Consider the following 26,896-nt stretch of genomic DNA (forward strand, 5'->3'; position numbering starts at 1 on the left):
TTCTCTTAAAATCAGTAGTACAACAATCCAAAATATCTGGCTACATAAAAACTGAAGCAATTCAGATATGTTTGTAACAAGAAAACAAATTTATTGATTTTAAAAGACAAGACACAATTTTGTTTTGAAAAACACAAGAAAGCTAGCCTGAGTTCAAGTCTGAAATATTCAGAAAAATCCTACTGTCTTTAGTATGTTCCAGTCATTTTTTTAAACAACACACTAAAAGTTAATATATATTTTTATAATTATAAAAGGTCCCCAGTTATTGTACAGTACACAATACAAATTGCCCATAAACTATTATTTAGCTCCTGCCAGTTTTGAGAGGACATTATATACTAAAAGATTTAGCATTTGTCACAAAAATCACATCAGGAAATACGTATTTACAAAATCAAATACATTATACAAAAAAAACCATCACGTTATTCTGTAAAGATGTCTTCTTTAAATAATTAAAAAGTATATTCAACTGTAGCCCAAAAACTGGAAAAGAACATTACATTATCTCACACATACAATCTACAAAAAGTTGCTTACCTCATTTACATAATATATTCAGTCAACTGGAAAATAAGAGTTTGAATATGTCCTAGTCTTATGATGTTTCTGTGCTGTGGGATTGGATAATGTAATCTGCCACTTACTAAGTGAAATTTAAATGATGGCACTTAAAAAAAATACAGTATAAAATAAATGCAACAAAAGAAGTTTCCTAGAAGGTAAGAAAGCCCTGAGTGATGATAAAATTACTGATTGGTAGCTCTAGAATTAACCTAATTAAAGTTTACCACCTCAGGCACAATTTTCCAAGTTTTTGAAAGGCACTCAAAGTTTCTTTAACAGCCTCATTGGTTATTAACTGTAAATCCAAATTTTCAGTGGGGATGAGTGGAGATGGGCAACTTGCTTTGGTACAAAGTGGTATTTTCCTAACATATTTTAAATTGCTTAACTGCGTTACTCTAAGATGGATATTTAATGTTTAAATAAAAGGCAATCACTTTAATATTGTATGGAAGGAAACTTTAATTGGGGAACCCATTAAGTATTCTTTGTGTAAAAAGATTTCGCTGGTATCAGTAAGTAAAAAAAAAATTGAACTGAGTTCCTGGTAAATACCAATCCATGCAACATTGTTCCTCTGAACTCTAAATTCCTCTTACAAAGACATTTATTATTTCAGAGTAAAATTAATCCAGAATTAAAAATCCTGTAAGATGTTTGCACCATAATCAAAAAAGTGCTTAAGAACAGACAAAGAACATTTTCCTGAATTAGTGTTAAGTGAGGCTCATTTGATGCCCATAGGCTTGTTCTGGGCCTTGTTTTCTACAGTGAATTTCAGCCTTAATGAGCAATCTCCAAGAACAATTCTTACCAAATATTTAATGACTCAGGGCTTCCAGTTCCAAAATGCCAATTTATTTTTTCAACAGGAAAAGGAAAAAAAAAAATCAGAATAAAACAAGAGTTAAAATGATCATTTTCAAACTAAGGCATATTTTACTTCAAACAAACACTAGGCAGTCACTTTGTAAGTGGCTTTTACTATTTCTTAGTTAAACTGGTAAATTAAACTCAGGTCTACTGGCACATAAAATCACTAGCAGCAATGATCAAGGCATGCAAACTCAGAAGCATTTACAGTAAATTATGAATAAAAAAAGTTGTTAAATTAAAACCCTTTGAGTATTGCATTTGTTATTTAAGTATGCATTAATTTGCATTAACTGACTAAAAATGTTTACAACTCACTTGCACTATACTACTGACGTAATTCCCTTAAATAATTTAAAACTATACCCTTTCTCTTTGCCCTCAGCTAGACTTAAATAAGTACAGCTGCTTTAGTGTTTGCTGACTGATATTGCAAGAAACCAGTAGAAAATGTACTCTCACTTAGTAAGGTGGCATCAGTATCTCTAAGTTAAAAGAATCTTTACTTGCTGCTATGCTTGTTCCCTTGTTCTTGTAAGCAGTAATTGTAAGAACATAGGGCTTTCTGAAATATTTGCTCGTGCAATTTCTAGGTTGCTCTTAAAATTCTGACATTCAGTAAGGGCCATCCAAACTGTACCCCTGTATGTGAAATTTAATACAATACCTTCATCTTTTAGCTAGTCATTATTGCAGTGACTGAGTTTTAAGAGGAATATCAATATAATTGTGCACTTTTTGTTCCTGTTTCTCAAAAACACTGCCAAGAATTTCAATGCAAACACATTTATTCTGCAAAATTTATTATTACTAAGCCTTCTTTTAAGCCTAAAGATTCTCTTTTACAGTACCAGAGTATTCCAATACTAACCTACCTCAGGAGATTTTAAAAAAAGCTGAATATATTTTCTAAACCTTTATCTTCTAAAGGCATCTTAAAGTAGACAACTTCTTATTTGTAGAATCATATGTTTGATTTTCTTTATAAATATATGCAACTATGAAAACCAGGGAGCTGAAGTACTGTTTTCTATTAGACAGTACACATCAGTGGCAGTGAATATTTTGCCTACATCTATTCAGCCTCCTAGTAATAAAAAACATCCCCATATAGTATGCAAGTATTTACTTACACATAATTAAAAAAAGTTTACAACACTATCAGCTATTTCAAAGTATATGTTCAATGGACTAATTAAATTATCTAAAAATCTTTGTTCCCATCATGTTACTTACAATGCTCAAAGGGTTAATGCAAGGCATTTTATCAAATTAATTTTCTAATACTAGAACTAAGCACTGTGTGTTTATGCTTCTATTCCAGTTTTTACTGTCTCTGTTAAATCACCAAACCAATTAGCAGAGATACTAGAATTCCATGTATTGATTTGTTTTAAACCATATGCAAAGACCATGTCCTGTTAGCGTGACAAGGGCCCAATTTTCAGAAATTCACACTGCTCTCTCAAATTAATATTTTAAACTCTGAAATTATTGTTGTATACTTATATTACTAATAAATATTTTTTTTTGTCAGCATGTTTATGGCTCTCAGTGGTTGGTTTTGTTTTGTAAAAACATTCTGAATTAAACTGGACTGCAGTGCATCTCTAACATAAAACTTCCTAAACAGTGCAGACGTCAATTGGTGGGAATGACGATATCAGATCATTTCTCCTATGAAAACAAGGTGAAAAAAATAAGTGTTTCAGATATTTAAAAATACCTTGCTTTAAATTAAATTTCTATATAGGCCTATGCCTTTCTGAATGACAGAACATTATCTCTTTTTTTTTTGACCTAAAGACATTAATGCTGTAAATCATCATTTTATAGGCAAATAATTTAACATCTATTTTCCAAATTTTTATGGAACTTTTTTAAAATGAAGGTGCTTAGAGCATGCTACAGTACAAGAAAAAAAAACTGAAAAAAAGAGAAGCTTTAAAACTAATTTACCATGAGAAAGATGGAAATGTACCAACAAATTTTAATAAATGTAAAACTTTTGAAAATTGGGCCCTACTTTTGAAAAGGTAGTTCAACAAGACCTCTTCCCCCACACTGTTCACTGCGCTATTTGTGCTAATGGGGGAAATGCCTCTAAAATAATTATTCTGGATTCCATTTCAAGAGCAGATAAAACACATAAATCATGTCAGCTCTCATAATGTCCACCCTGTGGACACATGCTACACCTCTCCATAGCACTGACAATGGACTCCAGAGCTGGTGTGGCAGTGCAACCACACGCTACACATTACAGAAGACAGACTGAGGTATTGGTATCTCTCTAATTCAGTGAGTACTAAAACCCAACTATTAAATAGCAAGAGTGTGCAAAATGTTTTATCTGTTTGATTAAATTTTCAGTAAAAATAAAACAGGAAACCCCCAAATCTGTAAGTATACAATGCAGTTTACAGTAAGACAGTTGCTCTAAAAAAATCAGGTAAAATCCTTCAGAATTTAAGCATAAGAATACAGACTCCAGTCAGTTTTCCAAACCTGGGATAGTTCAAATTTGTTTTGATAACACATTGTTTTTAGAAGCTATGAAATACATTCCCTTTTTTTGTATTCAGATTTATGTTCAGTTTTGTTTTTCACTTTGTGACAGTGAACAACTGAATGGAGTGGGGAGCTAAATAATGAAGATACTCAAGTCCCATCATATTTAGCAATCTAGATTTACCTTTTACAATCTCTTTCCTCAGCAACAACAAATTCAACATTAAACCAAGAAAGGTTAATAATAAGAAAACACAAACCAACACAAAAATTTAAACAAGTACTATAGTATTAAAAAAAAAGCTGAAAATGAAAAAAAGTGTTGAATTATTTCACTTTATTTTACTTGTAAACATCTTATAATGCACAATGAAGGGGAGTAAATATTTATCACAGCTTAGTTTTAGCATTTTTGGTGAAGGGTACAGATGTGCTGATTTCTAAGGAAAAATCAGGACACACTGAGTGATATATGTGGCAACAAAATCTATAATGAGATTCAGTGCATTTATGAGTTTAGAAATAATGAATATAAACCTCATGTTTACTTTTTACTGAGGCAAAAGCCATCTACTGACATTAGTAGGAATTATGCCTACACAGAATGAGCTGTATGGGTTCACAATTCTGCAAAGGAATTAAAATTTATTTTTGTGCACCAATAATGTTAGGACATTTCCACTTATGTGCAGCTGTATTTGGAGCACATGTAAACTCTAGCAACAAACTTGTTTGCTATAAATACACTGTTCCATTTTACATGCTCTTCTCCTATTTGGTATATATGATTTTAAAGTCATTGTCAGACACAGTAGTTAACTAGAATAAAAGAATCCTAATTTTCTTACACAGTCTTTTCTGTAAAATTGATCTTTTTGTGTTCTTCTTTACTTTTTGGCTTTTTTTCTTATTTAATTCCACTATTTTAGTGTAGCAAATTCATGTGTCTGCTTAATGAAATGTTTATGAAGAAAAACTTGAGTTCTTTAATGTCAATTAATATGGTCTCTATAAACTGTTATTATTTAACAATTAAAATGTAATATCTGGCTGATACCCCACAAAATATAGAAATTGAAAACATGCACTGCATTATGTACCTGCTCATTTATTTCTTTTCAGTTTTTAAAATTAAAAGTAGGCAAGGATTTAGAAAATATATAATCATGCTTGGGACTATGGTCAATCTATTTTGACATTTGAAGTTGGTATTAAAGCTAGTTTTGCTTTCCAAATTCCCAAGCAAATTTTATTTGTATTAAAGTGAAATCCAGCTAGAAACAAGAAAAAATAGGTTTATTGTCATTCTAAGAGGGATATTAAAATCATTTAATAATAATAAAAAAATTCTTTTATTCTTTTGAAGGCTATGTAACCTGTCCTTACTTTTAGGGAATTTGAAAATGACAGGCACACCTTGTTGAATTAATTTAAGAGTTAAGAATAACAGAAAGTACTAAGTCTTAGCTTCAGTTCTGTTTAAGGCACCATGTAATAGCCGAGGTACAATGATCCCTGATGTACATTCTTAAATGGCAATGGTCCATCTAGCCACCTATTCAAATTCTACACAATTGGGAATAAGTACAAGTGAGGTGTGCCAGTTACACTGCCTTGTCTAATTTTTGTAAAAATTTAAATCCACTTTAACAACAAGGAAATGTTTTTGAAAGGAAAATGATGCAGGTTGCTACATTCCTTGCATTCTATAAATCATCTTTTCTAAGAGCAGCAGATTGAACCACTAGTAGGAAAAGACCTGGAATAGAAGAAAGTCATCCAAATGGAATGTTTTCCTGTATGTCCAGTTCAGTATAAGTAGCACATACACTTAAAATTAATAATAATCAAGTCACTTCTTTTTTAGCTTCAGTTTCTAACAACTACAGTGTCACTGAACAGCCAAAAGCATCTGTTCAGTGGCCTCACATATAGAATCAGTAGTCTTCAAAAGAGAGGAACTGGTATGCAAATAGTATCTGGAACTGTTGATTTTAAAGGAAGCTTGCATTGTTTACATCATGGTCAGATAATTAGGTACATTTATGCCATACAGATTACCACATTCTTTACGTTTCTGTCATTTAAGCACGCTTCTTCCTCACAGAAAGAAACGAGATCTTCTCAACCCTCCAGCATTATTACAAAAAAATCCCCCTGAATACTCACAATTTTATCAAAATAGTGTCTTCTCGTAGTACGATGAAAAGCACCTTTTATAACAAATTTGATACATCTGCTGTCAAATAAGTATGCCTCCAGTGTAAATCAAAGAAAATAGTTCCTTTGATATTTCACAGAAGTACATCTAATTAAAAACCTATCTATATGAAATCAGCATCATAACTAATAATTAACATTAAAATATTCTTTAAAAACTATGAAAAAATTAAATTATTATAAGAGGACAAAACATTAACATTAGGCTTTGCAAAAATCTTGCATTTGATAAGAAGAAAACCCTCGCTACTGAGTGGCCAATGTAAAATGAATCTGTTTACAAAAAAAATTTTTTTTTTTTAAACAGATCTGGCAAAATACATACACCCATTCCATTTAACAACTCCAACAAAATAATGATCAGAACAGCTAAATTTGACAACAGTCAACCTTCAGACTTATTATCTTTTTTCTTCTTTTTTTTTTTTTTTTTTTTTTTTTAGTTTTTTCATATTAAACCTAAAGGACTAATGCAATGGGGTGTGTGTTGGAGGCGAGGGAGGTTTCACATTAGACTGCAGTATATGTATTTCCAGTAGCACTGCATTGTCTGATAGTCTGAGTAGTTGCAACAATGTGCTCATTATGAATTGGGTTCAGGAGGTTCTGCTGTACTCCACTCTCGAGCACTGGCTGCATGCAGCCCACCTGGAACGCCTGGCTTAGCTCAGTTTTCTCTCTCTTGGCTTGTGGCTCTCCACTTTCATCCAGCTCTTCATCTATTTCACTTTCAACTTCACTGCCCTCATCTGCACAAACAAACCACCATGTAAATAGCACAAAGGGAAAAATTCTAATACAAGGATCTTTATTTTGCAAATAATAGTTGAAATACAAAAATACAAGGAAGACTAGCAATCTGTGATATAGCAGAAATTGAAAATTTTAAATTTTAATGGAAAAAGTCAACTATTATCTCAAATAGGTAAATGGACTCAGCTTTGATCACGTGAGTTACATGTTATTGATACAGTATGTGAAAAAAACAACTGCAACCTCAAAGAAAAGCTCTACAAAGTGTTAAGTTCATATTGCAAAATGTCTCATTTCTAAGACAGGATAAACAAAAGAGTTGTTACTCTTAGTTAGAGACAGGGAAACTGAGGCAAGAAGATTTGTGGTGACTCGATCCCTAATTTTGACATTCATTCTTATACTCATTAGTTGAATGTTCTGAGGTTAAGTCACCCCAAATCACTCAAGAATCAGCATAAGAATGTATGTCAAAATATGGCATGAAAAGGTTATAAGGAACTCATTGCTTTTTAAATACTTGGATACAATTCTGCCTTCTTTGCTTAGTAAAACATTCACTACAGTTAAATATACAAAAGCATACTCTTGTCTTTCTTCCCACAGCTGTTACTCTCCGTCCTACCAGATATAAAAAAATTCTGAACAAGAACTAGATTTTTTTTGGTGACAATAATGAACATCTTTAAAATAAGGTTCTTATTTTAAAAGAAACCTACAATATTCTAGTCAGTGACATGTGACATATTACATAGATAGCTATCATATCCACATAATAACATATCCATATAACACACGCATGCACTTTAGAGGATGATGCAGCTCTAAATTTGGTTTTACTGCGTTTTTAAAACATAACGTCTTCTTTTGCTCACATTACCTCTACAAAGAATTATACACTGGAGATATTAAAATGCTTACCTTTATCCATATTTCCAGGGGACACAGCATTTAAATCACCAAACTGTGAAATAAACAATAAAAAAACTGGACACAGTCTTAAGCAAATGTGAACTTAGCATATCTATGCTCCACTGTGCTCCACTGGTTTCACACTAGCATTCAAACACATGATCTTAGCTGCAACCACATCCACAGCAGAGCAATTCTTTTCCCATTCCATCTCAGTCTGGCGCTTATTAAGACAATTATCACTAAGTAAACCCTCAAAAATTAAAACAGAGAAGTACAAACATTTTAAAAGACTGCTTCATGAGGGCCTTTGTTGCTTGAAGCAAGCTATTTCTCTGCTTTATAAAGCCATAAATTATGATGGATATACATTCTGAACTGCCAATATTTTAACAAAACCTTTTTTTAAAATTTTCCAGAGACAACTTTATTATGCTGGAACAAAAATGAAGGTTTGTCACAGTTGCTAATCTACCTGTAAGGCAGATGAAAGGCACTGCTGAGAAAGGGTTTATAACCTGACAACTGATTTACATCAAAATCCAGACCTCTTAAAACAAGTTGCTCATAAGCTAGGAGCCGCGCAAAATGCCACCAATGAATCTCAAATGAAAGGAGCACACTATTTAGATAAACACATTTCTAACCAGAAATGATGACACCAGTCTTTTTCAGAAGAATTTTGCCAATACCTGTGTCCAAAAGTGGGAGAAGAGGAAGGGAGAAATATGTGAGTGCTTTTCTCAGCTGCAACACTATACTGTCTTACATTGTTTGTTGGGACTGTAGTCCTCCTCTTTTATTTCAGCCACACAGCCACTGAATACACAGAAATACACAGTAATGCATTTAATGCATTACTTCTATTTTGCTCCTCACCTCACCTCTAAAAGTTCTGGAACACTTACTTCCTTATTGTATTTCCATCTTCAGTCCCATAAACTTTTTAGAAGACCTTATGCTACATTTATGTCTAACACATAAAAGTCTGTTAAGGCAACAAGAATGTAGTAACTGTATACTTGTGTAGTACTTACTGCAAAGTGAAAGTAGGCAAAAAATGTAGGAGCATGTATACTGATGGTGGTTACTAAGCAGAAATGTTATTTAGTTTTTCTGAAACATGACACACAATATAAAATCATTTGACAAATAAAGCTGAGACATTTTCCAATTTCTTTTGAAAGTATATAGTCTACTTATAGTATTAAATGAAGCTATCAATATATCCTGAGGGAAGAATGATAACTGATGCCAAATCAACTAGCAAAATGACTTGCAATTTATTGGTAACATAGAATAGGATAGTGACTCCCAAGTGTAAAAATGTAACAAATCCATCCTATTAACTACCATATTTTTAAATATATCAATTTTCCAGTACTTTGGATACATAATTCTTTGGTAACAATTCATGCATTCCTCAATAGCCCACTCAAAATGAAAGGTTAGATGAACTACTGGAAAGAAGAGGGATAAAATAAACTTTCCCTTGCAGATGCCATAGATGAGTAAAAAAATTGTTATGAATTGAGGCTATAGTTCTGTTTTTTAAATCAGTAATCTCTGAAACACATGTATGAAAATCAGATGTGTTGCAAACCCCTATGTGTCTGCGCTGGTTTCATTACGTGTATGTGAACAGTATTGTACAAGACAAAATTCTGCACGTAAACCATCCTTCTTAAGTCAATATGTTTTGTGTGGGAATTCAAAACATGTGCAAATGCATTTAAACAGATTCACAGAAGTAACATTTTCCTATTGCTCTGCTCTTTTTTATTTCCACATAAAATATTCAGTTCTCAAAAACTGGAAAAAGGTTGTACATTGATCAACATTTTTCAATCTGTGCACATGAATCTGTGTGCAGATATGTAAAAGAGCAAGTTCATTTAGAAAGAATTGGTTTTTACAATTCAATGTGGTTTTAGTACTCTGTCAATGAACTGGTGAAATAAGTTTGAAACTATTGCATATATTTGTAACCCAATCTATTGTTAAACTGCAGAACATCCTACCACTCCACAAAAATGTTTAAAAATTTGCAAAGACACTTTCCTAAATTAATCACTAAATCTATCAGTCTAGTCTCTTACATATTATCTTACCTCTCCCATAACTGCAATAGGTGTCTCTCCTGTTGCCTGAGCAACACGATGTTCTACTAAGTAAAACATGTATTCATCGTAAAGCAAGCGGATCAGATGAAAAGAGCCAAAGCTAGCAGCACTGCGCAAGGTTAAATCTCGAATCACCATTGAGCTATTCAAAAATAAAAAAAATATATATTTATGTATTATATATCACAGCCATTTTAACATTTATCCATATACACATTTCACCTAGAAACAAACATTCTCAAAAGTAACATTATCCACAAATGTCTCATTTATGGTATCTTTGGAAAGAGATGACCAGAAAAGTCAATAATTTGTTTTTCTCTTTCTCTGAAGGTACTGTTGGATATCAAACCACGCAAGAAATAACCAAACTGGTTTGTTTTCTATGCATAACTACCAATACTTGAGCAAGTGTAAAACTTAACTTGAAAGAAACTTTGTTGAAAACATAAACAGCTAAAATAGTAAAAAAAATATTTGATTTAAAAACCAAACTATTGCTTAACTAGTGTCTGTTGTGTCCACCTTCCCAGGATAAAGGTTTTAATTGCCACAACTACTTTGAAACTTAAAACTATAAGAAATAGACTTGCATCCTAATATTATATGGACAAATTCAGATATCTTCAGCAAGCAGTTGCTACAGTCATGTTCAAAGAACAAAGTTTACTCTGATAACTGTTTCAATAAGCAGCTAACATTGAATGCTTCTCTTAATGTTCTTTTCATACATTAAAAGCAGGTTTTGTCTTCTTCCTTACCTAATAAACATAGATGCCACAATGTTTTAATAAATAATACTAAAACCAGTGGCTTAATAATTGCATAGTTATTCAATCAAAAAATTTTATATTATGTTTCTAACTCTGGACAAAATTCCACCTGCACTCCTTTGCAGATGCCCTTTAAAACAATAAACAAGGGCCATTTAAGTCCCTGCTCATTTGCAGACAGACTCGAGTTCAAGGTTAACAACAATAATACTCTAAAAAAACCCCCATGTTTTTCACAATGTACTAAGCCACTGTTTAATATTACATTTGTCAACCTTACTGCAGTGCACAATTAGGCAAATAATAAAACATTCAGAATGTTTTAGAAGTCTATTAAATACTACCTGTAGAAAGACCATTTTAACAGAAATTGCCGTGCGGCTTTAGGAAAGCTGGGTCTTCCTTCGTATGGTTTCAACGCTTGCATCATTACATTATCAAGCCAGGCAGCCCACTGCTCCAGAGTGCTCTGCTGTTGAAGAGTCATCTTGAAATCTGTTTCTAGTCTCTGAACCATGTTGTCATCACACTGGCACACCCAGGAAGCCTGCTCCTGTTACAGCACATGGCAACTCTTGAATTGACAATACATAAGCCAAAGCACAGAATGTAATTATATCTCAAAGATTAAGCTATTCAATGGGCGAAAAGGACAAAATCCACTTACTAGACAAACTAAGGAGTTTTTATTTTTATGTCTGTTGTAACTTTGTTGGAAGTAAATGGGTAGGAAAAGCGTAGCATGTAAGAGCAGACATCAAATACAGAAATTAGAAACAACAATGGAAGCAACACAAGTTTGTTGTAGTTTTCCACACTCATTTGCAAAAAAGACTTCTACTTTCCTCATTTTTCTACTGAAATATTCTTGATTTGTCATTCTTTTCTGGTACTTCAGGCAGGAAGAAGAGTCAAATGGGGGGGGCTAAAGTAATAAAAGAAGTAGTGAGAAATCAAGTGCAAGGTTCCTTTAGTTCTGAAGAAGCTAAGCCTAAAGATAAATTCTGTATTATAAAAGTAACTTCATATGAAAACAAGGCCTGTTCTGTTTGCTGACTTTCGGCAGTAATAGATCACATGTTACTTGAAGTACAACATAAACTGCACACAAATGGAGAAACACACTAGCGTCCAATAATCAGCAATTTAGTCAGCGTTACCAGGTTTAAATAAAGTTAGCTGATCAATTCAGAAACTGAGACAAAAATGAGGGCTAGCTAATGGCAAGTCATCTTAAGCTCTAGCTATCATGAGCCAAGTTAACACGTCATTCACAGGCTCTGCATCCATGTCCATCTATATTTAATATATTTTGTCTTTAGTCAAGAACTCTTGACTGACTTCTGTTAAGTCTATTAACAAGTACCAAAACACTCCTTCACAAAGAAAAGAGAGAAACAGAGCACTACCAGGAGTATCAAACCCTTCACTTTGCTGGCTAAAAGGATGAAAGTATTTTTTCTCAGAGGAGCAGAAACACGTAGAGAAATCAAGCTTAGTAAAAATATAAACTTCTGTTCTACAGATTCACATCTGTACTAATCTAATCCATTATTCAGGAGATCTTGTAATTTTAAGCATAGGCACTTAGATAAAATATACTAATGGTATGGGTTTTTAAATAATGGAGGCAGTCTCTACTGAAAATGTTGTACATGTAATAGCTTTAAGAGACATTCAGAAGATATGCTACTGAGATCTAATCCTAAAATATAAGTTTTGCTATTATTATGACATCATTCATGGTACCCATTCTAAGAATGTATTTGCTTTACATTTGCATAGAAGTTGGAAGAATATGTGTGTTTCAAGACAGTAAATGAAAACAGAAAATGGTTTTGAGCTCTTACTTTCCTAAAGTGTAAGCCATCGCACTTGGACTGAATCACTACATATATGAATGAGCAAAATGTTTCCACTTTACTTTCTTGATAGAATGATAGCTAACAATAAAGTCCAAAGTCACAGAGGAAATAACACTTAAAAAAAAAGCCTGTTATTTAAAATTACATTTTACCTGAACATTGGCAAAATCAACACGGTTAAGATCATTGAGCATCTGGTTGATTTGAGAAGTATTTTGAAGCACAGCACGAGCTGCTTGAGCCAGGTGATTAAGAGATGTGTATCTTCGCAGAGTCTGGGCAAAGGCACTTACAGCGGCAACCTATGAAGAAATTTATTTGTTTTTAAATACTGTATTCTGTATCTGTAGATTAATTCTACAGATTGAATCTTTACTTTCGTTTTAATAGTCTTTATTAATGAGTCCTCATATTTGAATTATGTCCATGTAGCAAATCAAATAATGTTATTTCCTCTCACATTATTTGATGCTTGATGCTAAACATGAAATTTAGCATTAAAGTTAAAATTCTACTGCTTTTAAGTTAAGATGCTACTGCCCACTTGGTTTGCCATTGCAAGAATCATATTGCAACAGTTTTGTCTACCTTGGTTTGTATCATCCTCTGTGGAATATTGTTCATGGCATTTGAAAGCCAACCTTCAAGGCTTTTTGCAAAATTGCGAATGGCTTGGGTCAAGGCACCTGTGCATTAGAGAATAAAAACAGAATGAAAAGAAAGCAGTGCACGTGTCTTGGAATGTTTTGCATCCTCAGAACTCCCGTATTCAACTTTCAGGTCCACTGCTCTTATTTATTAAAAGACAAATCTAGTTCAGGTTCAAAATGCCTCACTGAGATAAAGATTATGCAATAATGATTTTAATTTTGGTTTAATAAGCGGTTCTAACTTCTTCACCAACAATCTTTCAAGAAGTTTGTGACCAGCAGTATTGCTTTGGGCACTGCTATAGAAGAACAACAGTAACTGCAGCAGATGTGACGGAAATTTCCATCAGTAACTTTCAGCTTTCCATTTCATCTAAGCACCTCTTTTAAAAAGCAAAACTATGGGGAAAAATCCAGACAATGGAATTCTGCAGTTTCCTCAAGAAAGTCCGAAGTAACCTTAAGCCATGTCACAGTGCTGTTTATTTCAGTTTTAAAGAACAAATTCCAATATGCAATGCTTAATGATATCATCAATAAGCAAGATACAGGAGAGTGTTTCACTGACAGAAAGTGAGATTATTCAAATGACTATGGAATTCGTATGCATTTTTGTTTCTTTTCTATAGCACCCATAGAAATGCTGCGAGGCTGACAGAGATTTAGAGAGAAATCAAAGAAGCCCCTACAGCAGTCTGCACTACTAAAACCAGAAGTTTTAATTTTTTTAAAGGAGAAGGACAGAAAGTATTGTCCCAAGGAGCTGTGCCTGGAAAAAAGAAAATCACATTGTCTTAGTTGTAGAAACCTTGCTTTCCCACACCTAACACCTGCACATTGACAAAATAGTATCCACTCAAACTGTTGCAAAAAACAGGAGACAAAAAGAAAAACTACAGGTTTCTGAAGACTAGTAGAGAATGAATGCAACTACAAAAGTGAAGAGGAAAAACCCAAAGGAAATAAGACCTGTTATAATAAAGCCTTTTTTAATAATACCTTTTTTAATAAAGCTTTAACAGAAAAGTAAATTTACTAAAATAAAATCTGTATTCTTTGTGATCTCTTTTTCACACGTCTTCAGATTTGCAGTGATAAGCAGTAGAATCCATACTGGTAATTTACATAACTCACCACACATTTGGATGCTTAGCTGACCACAATTTGATCTTACAAAGCATCTGTATTAGCTGAGCCCTCTTATGGCATTAGGTTTTTTTCTCCTTTGAGGTTTACACATGAAGAACAAGCTTTTTAACTCAAGCCTGTCAATCACCTAGCTCACTTGTGCTGCTTTGTAAATTATTTCTGTGCACTTACTAATTGACTATGTATTCACTCACATTTTCTTACCTACAAGACAAGAAAATGCAAAGTGGAAGTAATAATGTAACTACTGCATAAATGGTGCTTAGTTAAGAAAAATATTTCTCCTTTTTCACTTCTAATGCGCTTATTACTCTTTTTCACCTGAGAATATATATTACAAAATCATTTGCATCACTGATGCTGATGTCCTTTAAAAATAAATATGAAAAAGCAGCTCAGGCCTTAAGAAAGGCCTTTAACTAGGAAGAAAAATGAACAAATGAAAGGATTTCTAAGTTCTGAAGAAATAAAATGGCTCAAATAGATAATCAGGCGTCAGTATCGTATAGAAAAATCACAAATTTCTAATGAGCTCTGGAGATGTATTAAATACAGAATTTTTCTCATACTCTCTCCTTAAGAACACATCTTGCCATTACCAAAACCCAAACTACCTATGTCCTCGAGTCCTTCTTCTAAGTTCATCTGGCTATCATAGAAAACCAAGAAAACTCTGTTTCAAAGAATCTTTGCATGAGGAGTGTGGTGCAAAGTAAATTGTTAAATGTTACTAGACACATACTAAATGATGTGGCAATGGCAGTTACTGGAAGTTTGATTTGCATAAGCACCTAAAAAGCTTGACTTGTGAACCAAAAACCCTGACATGTACAAAACTAGGCTTTACAGTCTTTCTAGTACTTTAAATTTTTGTCTGTCTGGAATTGTGTAATATGGTGTGGAAGTACGTTTTGCATAAATTCTTGACCTATCACAGAAACTGACTCACAAGCAAATTTGTTACTGTCCATTCTGTCACTTGTGAAGATGCAAAAATTTCACACTAAAACATAATACCTCTGGTCTACCTTGCCAAAGACATTAGATAATTATGGTCTTTATTCCTGACTCAAATGGAAAGTATTTCACTTTTCTTAGGAAAAGGAATTTTGCTGTTTTATACACAGCAATTCTTCATTCATTCTGTGGGTGTTAAATATTTCAGCTGACAAATTTAACATAGAGGTTAAAAATAAAACCATTTTATTCCTCAATGGTCTTTCTTTTCTATTCTAGTAATATGCATTTCACAGCTGAGTAGCACAGTATCTAAAAGAAAAAACACTGAAAATCCAGATTAAAAACCCTCAAACTTGAAAAAATCAAATGCTTTCTTCAAGCCCTTTCCAAATTAATATTTTTCCCTATTTTGAGCAGCTGCTGCTGCTATCTTTCCATCTATTCAGGAAAAAAAAGCCATGTCTTTAACGAAGCATTTACAGTCCCAGCTCCTCTATACAGTCCAAACTTTTCTATCAACTGCTATTTTCCCACACAGGATGATGAATTTATCTACTTCACCCAGCTCCATTACTGTCATAGTCAACCTTAAGCCATCCTTTCTGTCTCTTGTAATGACTGGAGACGCTTTTACGCTAAGGAAGGAGTTAAAAAAAATAATATTTTATACATTTAACAGTGAAGAGGAAACTTGGATGGACCATCATGACATGAAAGCAGACTGGAAAAAGTCATTTAGTTAGCTGGTCCTAAAGACTGGCTAAAGTAAGAAAATACATTAGCTGTCTTCCAAAAGTAGCTCAGTAGTGGACTTCTGAGCAAAAAACTACTGGACTGTTTACAAAACAGCGGCAGAAATCGCTTGGGAAATATTTGTCCTGGGATGTGTTTGCATGAAACAGTCTGATAATCATCCCCAAAACAGGAATGTCAAACCCAGTAGGTATCAATTATTCAAATATGACTGGTAATTCTAGAAAGAAAGAAAACAGCATGGAAAGGACATGATGCCTGTAGTTATTGATATGACATGATTGTGTCTCGTTTTCTTGAAATCCTCTACTGGCAATGCCCAGTGCGTCTTGTGAAACAAAGCAGGAAGACACCAGAAGCCATACAGCTGTCATTTAAACACTTCCGTAGAGACTGCCAGGCTGTGCAGGACAAGCAAGTGAGAAGGAAGATGAAAAGCAGGTTCGATGAAAAAACGTGTTTGCATCACCATTGTATTCAGAAATTAATATGCTTTTGCAAGTCTGAGTTTTAATTCTACCTATTAAATGTTGCAATTAAATTTGTGCAGTTTTTATCATTGCCTAATTGTTTGTAATACAGTATATTACTCAAAAATCCTACCTACTGGCATTGTCATTAGAGAAGTAAATCATTAAATATAAACCAATACAAAATAAATTATACAAGTAAAGGTTGTCAATAAGTGCATGTATTTGAGAAAACATTTTTCCTTTATTCTGCTATACAGATGCACAGATAAATTATGTCACTCTCTACAAAGAACTTACCCTTTCCTTAAAAAAAGGTAAAACTAGCTTTGTAAATGGCAAACTTTCAGATTTTATACATGTCAAGTTTAAAAAAAATTTTCCATCATACATAATTTGCTAAAACCTAAATTCCACTGACAAAAAAGGAGTCAATCAAACTTTTTTGCAAGGCAGTACCTGCAAATATTCTTATGGAGTGCTTATACTGCTGGAGTCAATATAGAAGAAGAGGTGTTCACAGCATGACAAAATAGCTTTTTTAGCTGCAGTACCACTTCAGGCTATAATTTTTAAAATAATATTAATCCAACTTTATAAAGTGAATACCGTTTTTTCATGGAAAGGAAACAATATGTAGGGGTTATGAGGTTTATAGTGAGTTGTTAACACGATTTCGTTATAATATTTAGGAGAGCATATGGGAGACAATAAATACTTTAAGGAGTTTAACTTTCTTAACATAAATTTGGTTTCTACCAAAAATAGCCATAAAAATACACTGCTGGAGCAACAATGGATTCTAGTAAAATTAAATTTGAAAAGAAAGCTGTACTTTTGGTAATGGTAGAATGACTGGACAACTACTGACTCTTTCATGCAGGATGTGTGAGAGAAAGAACAATAGGTTGGAATAATAAATTGGATTAAAAATTTATGAGCTAATTTTTCATTGCTTTAACAGACATTAGAACTGATTTCAGCAGTCACTGATAAGGACCAGAAGACTATTGTCCAAACATGAAATCACAAAAACCACTTTTTTTTTCCCAGACTAATCAAAATTTAATATGTGATACTTAAACTGAAAACTACTCAATGTAGTAGAATGACTGACTTAGTGCACATGGTCTCAGGGCCACAGGACTTCTATCAGGTAGCCTAGAGCCAGGGTAAAAGGAACACATTTTTACCTGAAGATATAACACACACAGAAAGAAGGACGTTCTAATATGAAACTGTATCTTGAAAACTAGATCTTCCACCTGCACTAAAATCCTCATGTACGTTTAAAATACAAAACACATGTCAATTCTCAGCATAACTTCTTACAAAACAAAATTAGGGGAAATGACACAAAGTACTTTTGTAACTTTCAAACTTCTTCCTTAAGTTGCCCTGTGAGGCATAAGGACACCTCCACCATACACATGCTTGCAGAAGAATCCTTACAGAATGTTTTAAGTGTTCAACTTACTAGGAATAGGTCTAAGGACGTCAGGAATGAGAATCTCCACCAAAGCCTGGTACATCACATGGTCACAGTTACACATCCATTTCAGAATAGACTCATTCTTGCACAGAGTAATCAGCTTTGCTTTTGGAAGTCGACTTTCTATTTCACTCAGATTGCTGGTGTTAAAAAAAATGAATAAATGATAATGCATATATGGCACCTCGGGACATGGTTTAGTGGTTAACATGGCAGTGCAAGGTAAACAGTTGAATTAGAAGATCTTACAGGTCCTTTCCAACCTTAAAGTTTCTATGATTCCATGATTTACAGTAGGTAAAAATCTGAAATGGGTGTTAAAATGTATTTTTTCCTAAAGACGTCATAGATTTCTCAGCTACACCCAGTATAACTTCTTTAGACATTGTGTCACATGGAAATGGATTTAAGAAATGCTCCATAGTTCTCCTATAGCTCATAAATTGTGCAGACATACGGATGATACTTTTGGCTTAAAAGAAGTGGATTGAATACTGGTAAGAGACACCGTTATTGTAGTTCTCGATGCAAAAAACCCAATGGATGGCACAACTGTTCCAAGACTGACCTTTGGCATACACCCCAGCTATACAAAAATGCCACACAACATAAATTTAACTTGGAAGATTATCATAGGAGAAAAAATTATTACTACTCAAGTAAAACTAATAAGGTTTTTTTTTCCACACTTGTATTATATTATCATGAGACACAGTAAACAAAGAGAAACATTGACTGACCTTGGTTCAGTGACAGGAGTGTCATCAGGTGGAGCAGAGGGAGAATAGCGCCAGAAAGTTTGCCACAATTTTTCTATCAGGCTGAATTGAAGATTAACAACCACATCCAGTATTGCCTGAGAAAATAAAACATGAGATCATATTGTCTTGTACCCAGCTTCCCCCCCACTCCTAACTCCAACTGGATCTATAGCTTTTTTCCTTCACCACGTAGTGGAGCAAAGACAAACTGTACATTTCTCAAGTTGTAAATGGCATCTGTTTTAATACCTTTGATATCCACAAATTATCCAGCACTATAAACTGCTGCACACAGAGACTTGAATAAGGCTAAGTGCACAAGCATGGAAGACTCCAGAAATTAGTATGGCCTATGTAAACATATCAGAGGAATTTTACCACAGAAAATATTTACTGCTACTGCAAAAAAAGAAGGAAACCTCACACTTTATTCACTTCCATAATTCCATATAGGTTTGAAAACACCTTAAAATAATTTTAAAAGACATACTGTTCAGTATCAAATGTGGCTTAAATTTCTCAATGTTTCTTCAAAATGAGAAAAGTTATTGCTTTTAATGTAAAAAAAATAATTATAATTCGACCTGATTTACATTTCCTATTGACTAAACCAAAGATCTGCATCTACAATCTACAGTCTAGTTTCTCTAACATTCTGAAAACATACACATAACAATATTTCAAAAGATACCCTCCAGAAAAACCTTTTTGCCATCCTTCTCAATGAAATAAATAAAATATCCTGGGGGAAAGTCACATGCCACTATCATGGCTACAGTATTTGGCTTTATTGTCTTGTATTGGCTTTAAGAAAGAAATTGTTTATAGGAAATACCTCACAGTGCTCTCGATAAAGACTCTGTAGTGATTTGATGTCCTCAAAGGTAGTACCATCTGGCAGAGAAGAGATTTCAACTTCTCCAAACTCTGGCAGTACTCGAGATGCATCTGTTGTCATGACAACATAATGAAAGAGGGCTGTTGTGAACAGTGCCAGTTACAGTACAATTAAGAAAAAACTTAGGGATTATACAAAGAAATAAATTCCAAAAGGTCATAGTACACAAAGAGGAAAGTCCTTCATACCTGTTGTATGCTAAAATCATAAATAAATTCAGCCAGCACTTTTTAATAAAAAAGAAATACAAAATTATTCTTGAAGACATTAAAAAGATGTAATGTACATACTACACCTATATAGAGAAGCTAACACACACTTTTTCAAATTATTACAGGATGAAGGAAAATATCTAAGCCAGAGCATGAAAAATTAATCACTGAATTATTTTTTTTTTGTTCAACTGAAGAGTTTCTATGTAGCCAGGTGTCATGGGGCTTAATAGACTCAATATATATTTTTACCTGACATTTACTAGACTTTCAAGTAGAGCCATTGTTTGCTTTTACTATTTGTCACAAATGTTTCCGAGAGACAAGTTGATAAGATAAAAATGCTGGGCTGAAAGGTACCCGGAAAGGAAGACTCAAAACACTTTAATGCTACCCTTATGTACCAAATGGTTAAGCGAAAGGATTTGGTCCCTGAAACTCCCAGCCAAATAAAACTATACCTTCTCTAATAACACAGCCAAGGACACTTCTTTACATAAACAATTAAGTAAATTACAATTTGTTTCCATTACCGAAATACATGCTTAACTGGATCAATGAATGCACGATTTAGATATTTTTAAACATGACTTTGGGGTTCCAGTTGAAACAATTTGTTTCTTTCCACTTACAACGCTAGAACACTTCCAAAGCAGCCCACGGGATGGCTAACCTGCAATAGTAATGCAATGCCATCCCTCTACCCCACCTTTCATAAAATAAAATGCACTGTAATGCACATGCAGGAAACAACTTTCATAGCAGGAATTTCAATATGCACATTTAATATAACTTTGCAAAGCAACTGCATTTATGTAATATTAAATATATCTCACAAATATAGAATTTGCATATTTTTCCTTTTATACTTATATGATGTATATTAAATATTACATAAAGCTCATGTGTAATTTAAGTGCCTTTTTGTTCAGCTGTAAGGATTTTAAAGAGGGTATGATAACCTTGGAAGCAACTACTGTACTTGTGTGAGTTGATATTCACAGTGATAATGAAGCTCATCTTATTTATATAGTAGTATAAAACCTGCTTTCATACCTAGAAACTGTTGATGATGTTGACTTTGGGCAATTACAGTTTGTTCAACAGATGTGCCTGTCTGTTGACCACTTCCTGTGAAGCCATCTGCAACTCCATCCACTTTCTGCATAGGCTTATACCTACAAAAATATCAAGTACAAAATTATCCTTTCTATTCACTTCTTCATAAATGGATCATAGAGTCTGATTTCTCCACCTCAAAATAAAATTTTGAGGAAAAGCAACAAAAGAATTTAGAGATTTTTATTTATTTTGCCAATAACAGAAGACACAACCACAAAGGGAAGCTATAGTATTAATAATGCATTACAGAATTCATAAAGGTGATATCACAGCACCACTAGCACTTTCTGATGGAATTTAGCTTACTAACAGCATACCATAAGACCAGTAAATTTACACCAAAAGGAATCAAATCCTTCCCTTTCCAAATAGCTTGGCTTCCCAGTAATTTTGTAATTCAAAAATAATGTTTCATTACCTTAAGAAGAAATGACATTACTGTCTGAGGATAACGAAAGACTTCAAATCGAATAAGAGGACTTTGGGATATTGAGGTTACCCAAGTAAAAAAGGTGCAAGTAAAAAATCAAGAAAAGGAATGAAGAAAAATGATCTGCAGCATACACTCAGTCTACAGCCTTTGCCAAAAAGGATTAGAAGTGTCAATCCAGTGAGATGTGTCTGACAGAGATGGTAGAATTGGTGTAACTACAGAAAAAAATATATTGACTTCAATTTACCACCAATTTAAAAGACAAAAGAACCACTAGAAATATTAATAAAGCTGATGAAAGAGCAACGTTACCATAATCATGCAAATTACAATATCCAGTCCTTTAGTATAAATGTAAGTGTGTGTACGTGCAAAACATGGGTTTAAAGGAGAAGTATGCACTAACTGCTACACAGTGCCATATGTGTCATTTCATTCAAATATAATCAAGGAACATATTGACATAAAGTTAAGAAAATGCCACCAAACATATCTAGGTAAGGAAAACAAAGTAAGTATGTAAGCAAATAACACAAAAAGAAATATCCACTCCTAACAGTTACATAATGAAATCTCAAAATCACTTTGTCATTGTGAATTAAGAAGATGACAAGAGATGTGACAATGTTTAGATAACTGGCATAATTTTTCCAGAAACAATTCTAGTTAGATCATTGTGGTATATGTCTTGGTGCATACATGTGATTTCTGAATGAGATTAAGTAAGCTAAAATTTGCTTGGTTGGAGATTTTGTAAATATCTATCGTCATTTCTTACTGTATTATCCTGTGATGATTTTTGTAACAGAATTTTCCACATGATAATATTGTGAGACATCTCATGCTCCCGTATGATCTAAATAAAAGATAGTTAAGATCATATACCTTACTATGAATTTGCATTTAGTGCTGTAACTACCTCTGGAAATGACAGTAAAATAATTTCAGATCAAAGTGATCTCTGTGTTTGAAGTTAAAGTTTGATGTTGTGTTTTCCATATCTCAGTTGTGTCCAAGGCCACAAAATATGCTCAGTACACTGTACCAAACTGTTAATTCAATTGGATTTTTGGGGGGTAATAGCTCTAAAGGTGTCTTGCTTGATATGCCGCTCTTCTACCTTTGAGTTTCATGAAATTATGCATCTTACATATTTTACTTTAGGGTAATATGGGAGGCTAGTGACATCAGTCAAATAAAAATTAATTTCAAAGAAATTTATCAATTTCCATTTTCCCCCCTAAAATTCCATGTTCAACATAGTTTCTAATATACATATTCACACATTCTTTCACCACCAGTAGAGCCTTGTGCCACTGCTTTTAAATACTTCTGAGTTTCACAGGTTCCTCAGAACAACAGATACTGAGGAAAAATACTTAAATCAACTTACAAGCAGATCATTATGGTCACATTAATTCTTCACAGGAAGAGGAAACAAATACCAAGCATTTAATAATTAGCTCTCTGATAAGAAGTGTGTACATAAAATGATGTAACAATGAAAACAAACAGGAATACTTGAAATTCAAGCTCTTACTGCTTTTCTTCAGCTTGTGGGACAAGAACTCAAGACAGTTGAGTCTGTTAATATTATAGATCATTTTATTACTATTTTCTTTTTGCAAATTTATGACAATTTCTAGATAAATATTCTTTCACATTGACTGGTACCTAAATTCATTGACATCAACTTGATACCCAGCAAAGTTTTATTTTCACAGCAGAGAAGCTGAACAAAAGTTACATCAGAAATTCAACTTTTCCATGTAAGGAAAAGTAAGATTTTATGAATTAGAAATATTAGTAAGTAGTTATGTTCATTTCACACTTTACCTCTGTTTCTGCTGCATGGGCTGTTGTCTCATTGCCATATATTGCATGTCCTCTTGTAGGCGATTAAGAGGAGAGTCTGGCTTGACACGAATCCCATAGTAATGATATTTGGAGTTTCCCCTTTATGAAAGAGCAAGAATTAAAAGAACAGTAACACCAGTTTTATGCATTTACATTACATTTACATTACAATTTACACTGACTGGAAAAGAATAAACACAAATCAGGCCTGACTCTCCTGTCACACCTATTTTACATGGGTGTCATTTTTACCACCTTTTGGAAATAAATTCACTTTCTTAAACAAATATTATCAGCATTTTAACTTTTCTTACTCCGTTTGAGTAAGAAAAAAAATGCAAATAAAACCAACTTATCTGGTTATGGACAGACAGTATTCTTAGTGATTTCCAAATAGCAAGCCATGTTTTATTTGTGATGCTAAAAATCTGCAGTGTAGTTACCAAAAACTAAACACATAAACTGTCAAAACCAGAAGAAATAAAACTATAAAGCATCTTGACAATGCATAAAACTGTTTAACGTTAAGAAATAGAACTGACAGAAAAACACTGTAAAATTTAAATGCAGGTTTTGTTTATTCTTTTCCCTAGCAGGCAAGTTTCCTACTGATTACATATATTTTCTATTATAATTCCAGATTTCAATAACACAAACCTAGTTCCAAGTCTTCTGGTCCGTAGTCCCATGAAGATTGACCGTATGAGTTTTCCAAAGGAGGCAGCATTGACTGGATCCAATTTGTGTTCCTGACAATGCCGTAAGTAATGGTTGTAAAGGGTACTTCTTGGAAGGCTCACTCCTTCTGCAGTTTCATAGTTGTCTAAAAGCCACTGAAGCTATATCACATACAAAACAGAAAAAAGATTTTTTATTATATACTTTATTAAAAATACCATAGCCATGCAACATTAACTTCTTACAGTCCTGGAACCACTCTTCAGGTCTATTAAACAATTACTTCCTTCTTCAGAGAGTCCTTAAAGGTTAGCTATATCATAGGGCTATAGGATCTTCAGATTACCAGGGAATAGCAGAACTCATTGCACTTGTGACCTCAGGAGTGCCCATTTCCTAAAATATTTTTGATTCAGTACCACACACCAATACTTGATAAAGGTATCTATGCTTTGGAGACAAACTGTTAGTACCACAAAAAAATAAAGTAATCAGGAATATAATTCACATAAATTGCAGAAAACAAACTCCTTAGACTAATAATAGGTAATTAATGTATTTGTAAACCTGGAATATCATACTGTTTCTCTTTGCCTGTTATTAAAAAAACATAAGAAAAAAGCTACCGCATTTAAGTCAAAGAGCAACCTAGGTAACACGTTGAAAATAACTGGTACATCTAGAAATTATTAAGGGTACCAACCCTTTCAGCTATTGCCTGCTTGCCTTTGACTACCAGGAGGAAAAGAAATGAGTTTCTTGGAAAAATAGTAATCTTTTCATGTAATTGTGGTAGGTAATTAGATACATGCAAGAAGAGACTTTATGTAATATCACTGGGTGTTCTAAGTAGAGCACATTCATAAAACACCTCTAGCTGTTTCTAATATACAAAAAAAGGGAAAAGGACAATTTAATACTCCCAGATTTAATATTACAGGAAAATGACAAAATAGATCAAAACCAATAAAGTTCGAGAATGCATTTAAATTCCACTGCTTTAGTTTTCTGACAAGCTAACATTTTCCTTTTTTTTCCCAGTACTTGTCATGGTTTTAGATCCCTGAAATTTTCTAAGCTCTAGAAAAATACAAAAGTAAGATGCAAATGCTTCCAACACATAAAATTTTTAGCTCAGTTTGCAGGTAATTTTGCATTTCAAACAAACAAACTTAGAAAGTACAGTCAATCATCAGTTATCATACCATTATTTTATGTTTTAACATTCAAAAGTGCTTCCAAACTGAGCATCTGTCCTTTTGAAATAAAGCTGAAGAAGAAGTATAATTGACTTTTGTCTGTCTGTATTAAACTTATCTCACTAATGACCTGACGTAAGCCTGTCTAGGCTTAGAAACAAAGGTAATTATATCTTTCAATGGTTGCAATCTATCTATATTTAAAATATGTTATTTCATCTATATTTCTATTAATACATTTATATAACATTTGTCATATATTACTACATCTAGAATTTAATCAGAACAGATACAGAATGTGAAGTATTTCTGTTTTCCCTAAAGGGAAAAACTCTGTCAATCCCAAAAGACAGACTGACAAAAAATAACTATTTTGCAATTAAGTTCTGTATGTAGCATTAAAGATATTTTCACCAGATGGTTTCTAACCTAGTATTAATCACTTCAAGAGCACTTCATTAATTATATGAATTTCTAACATGTTATTTCAAACATAACTTGCATTATTCAACGCACAAAAAAACTAAATCAAAAGTTAAGTGCAATATAAGAACTTTTGCTTGGGAGGCATTACTTAGTAGCAAGGGTTTGAAATTATTACTTGATGGATTATAGCCTGGAAAAAAATGCAGTTAATACGTGATTTTAAAAGAAAAGTATTTTCAAACATTATTGTAAACAATTTTTTAAAGAACCCAAACATTTTTCTACCAAATTCAAATATAATTCTAAAATTGTTCAGGTTTGAATCATGGCTTTTAAATTTACTAAATAAACTGACTACGCTGTATAGGTAGGATGGGGAAAGGTATGAAATATTTACAGAGCCAGAACTGTTAAATTGAGTGCAAATTCAACTAGGCTGCAATGTTTATAAAACACTGAACTATCAATTAATTAAATAAGTCGATCTCATGCAGAAATAAATCAAGAAAGAAAAGAAAACAGAGGAGAAATGACAAATTCCTTAAAATGAGCACTCATGTATTTAGGAAAAAAAATCCTATAAAACCTCATTGAGGTATCATAGGAGGAGGACTGAAATTTCAATCTCGAAAAAAAATTTCCCCACAAATTAATTTATCATCAGCAAAGTGCAAGTTAATTAAACACAAAATGTAGAATTCTACTTTTAAAATCTATTATGCCAATTTTTTTAATAAATGCCAAACCAAACCATCAGAAGTCAAAATCAAGAAAAGGTTAAAGAGACAAAGACTAAACCTACACTTAAATTTCCTCCATACTGTCCTTGAGTTTAAAGACAATAAACATTGTTTTTAAAACAGCCAAAACATCAAATACACTTGATCTAGATCTAAAACTTATTCCAAAATGACCAAAAACTAGGAAATACTTATTGCCACAAAAATGTGTACAAGGGTTTGTTTTTTGGGGTTTTTTTCCCCCATAGAGTCAAAGATACATCCCTATCAGAATAATTTGGAAAAACCTTCACACTCAAGAAAGAAATATCATGATAAGTCTTAACGGCTGGATGCAAATCTCATTATTTAGGGACACATTGTGAATACTGCCTAGAACTAAAAATGAGTGAAACACAGTTTACTGAGGCACTGCAGCTTATCTTGTAATTTTTCGTGATTTTATACCAAGACTGTGGACTTCATAACAGGATACACACAAACTTATCAATAGTTC

At 33.1% G+C, this 26,896-nt stretch overlaps 1 protein-coding gene across 2 annotated transcripts in view; it reads right to left on the reverse strand.

Moving 5' to 3' along the window:
• Window positions 1-70: 70 nt before the first annotated feature.
• RFX3 (regulatory factor X3) overlaps window positions 71-26,896 on the reverse strand; it is a 105,651-nt gene continuing 78,825 nt past the window's right edge. For both annotated transcript variants that reach the window (XM_027709577.1, XM_027709576.1), the window contains 12 exons: window positions 24,015-24,196; window positions 23,337-23,456; window positions 21,002-21,123; window positions 19,671-19,783; window positions 18,815-18,930; window positions 18,060-18,214; window positions 13,189-13,286; window positions 12,753-12,902; window positions 11,080-11,288; window positions 9,951-10,104; window positions 7,849-7,891; window positions 71-6,923 (listed from right to left, as the gene is read on the reverse strand). In XM_027709577.1, coding sequence (XP_027565378.1) covers window positions 6,685-6,923; window positions 7,849-7,891; window positions 9,951-10,104; window positions 11,080-11,288; window positions 12,753-12,902; window positions 13,189-13,286; window positions 18,060-18,214; window positions 18,815-18,930; window positions 19,671-19,783; window positions 21,002-21,123; window positions 23,337-23,456; window positions 24,015-24,196 — 1,701 coding nt within the window. In that variant the 3' untranslated portion in view covers window positions 71-6,684. The remainder of the gene's footprint in view (window positions 6,924-7,848; window positions 7,892-9,950; window positions 10,105-11,079; window positions 11,289-12,752; window positions 12,903-13,188; window positions 13,287-18,059; window positions 18,215-18,814; window positions 18,931-19,670; window positions 19,784-21,001; window positions 21,124-23,336; window positions 23,457-24,014; window positions 24,197-26,896) is intronic.

Source organism: Neopelma chrysocephalum, unplaced genomic scaffold, assembly GCF_003984885.1.
Source record: "Neopelma chrysocephalum unplaced genomic scaffold, ASM398488v2 Primary Assembly neopelma1_96814, whole genome shotgun sequence".
In the NCBI taxonomy this organism is placed as follows: Eukaryota; Metazoa; Chordata; class Aves; order Passeriformes; family Pipridae; genus Neopelma; species Neopelma chrysocephalum.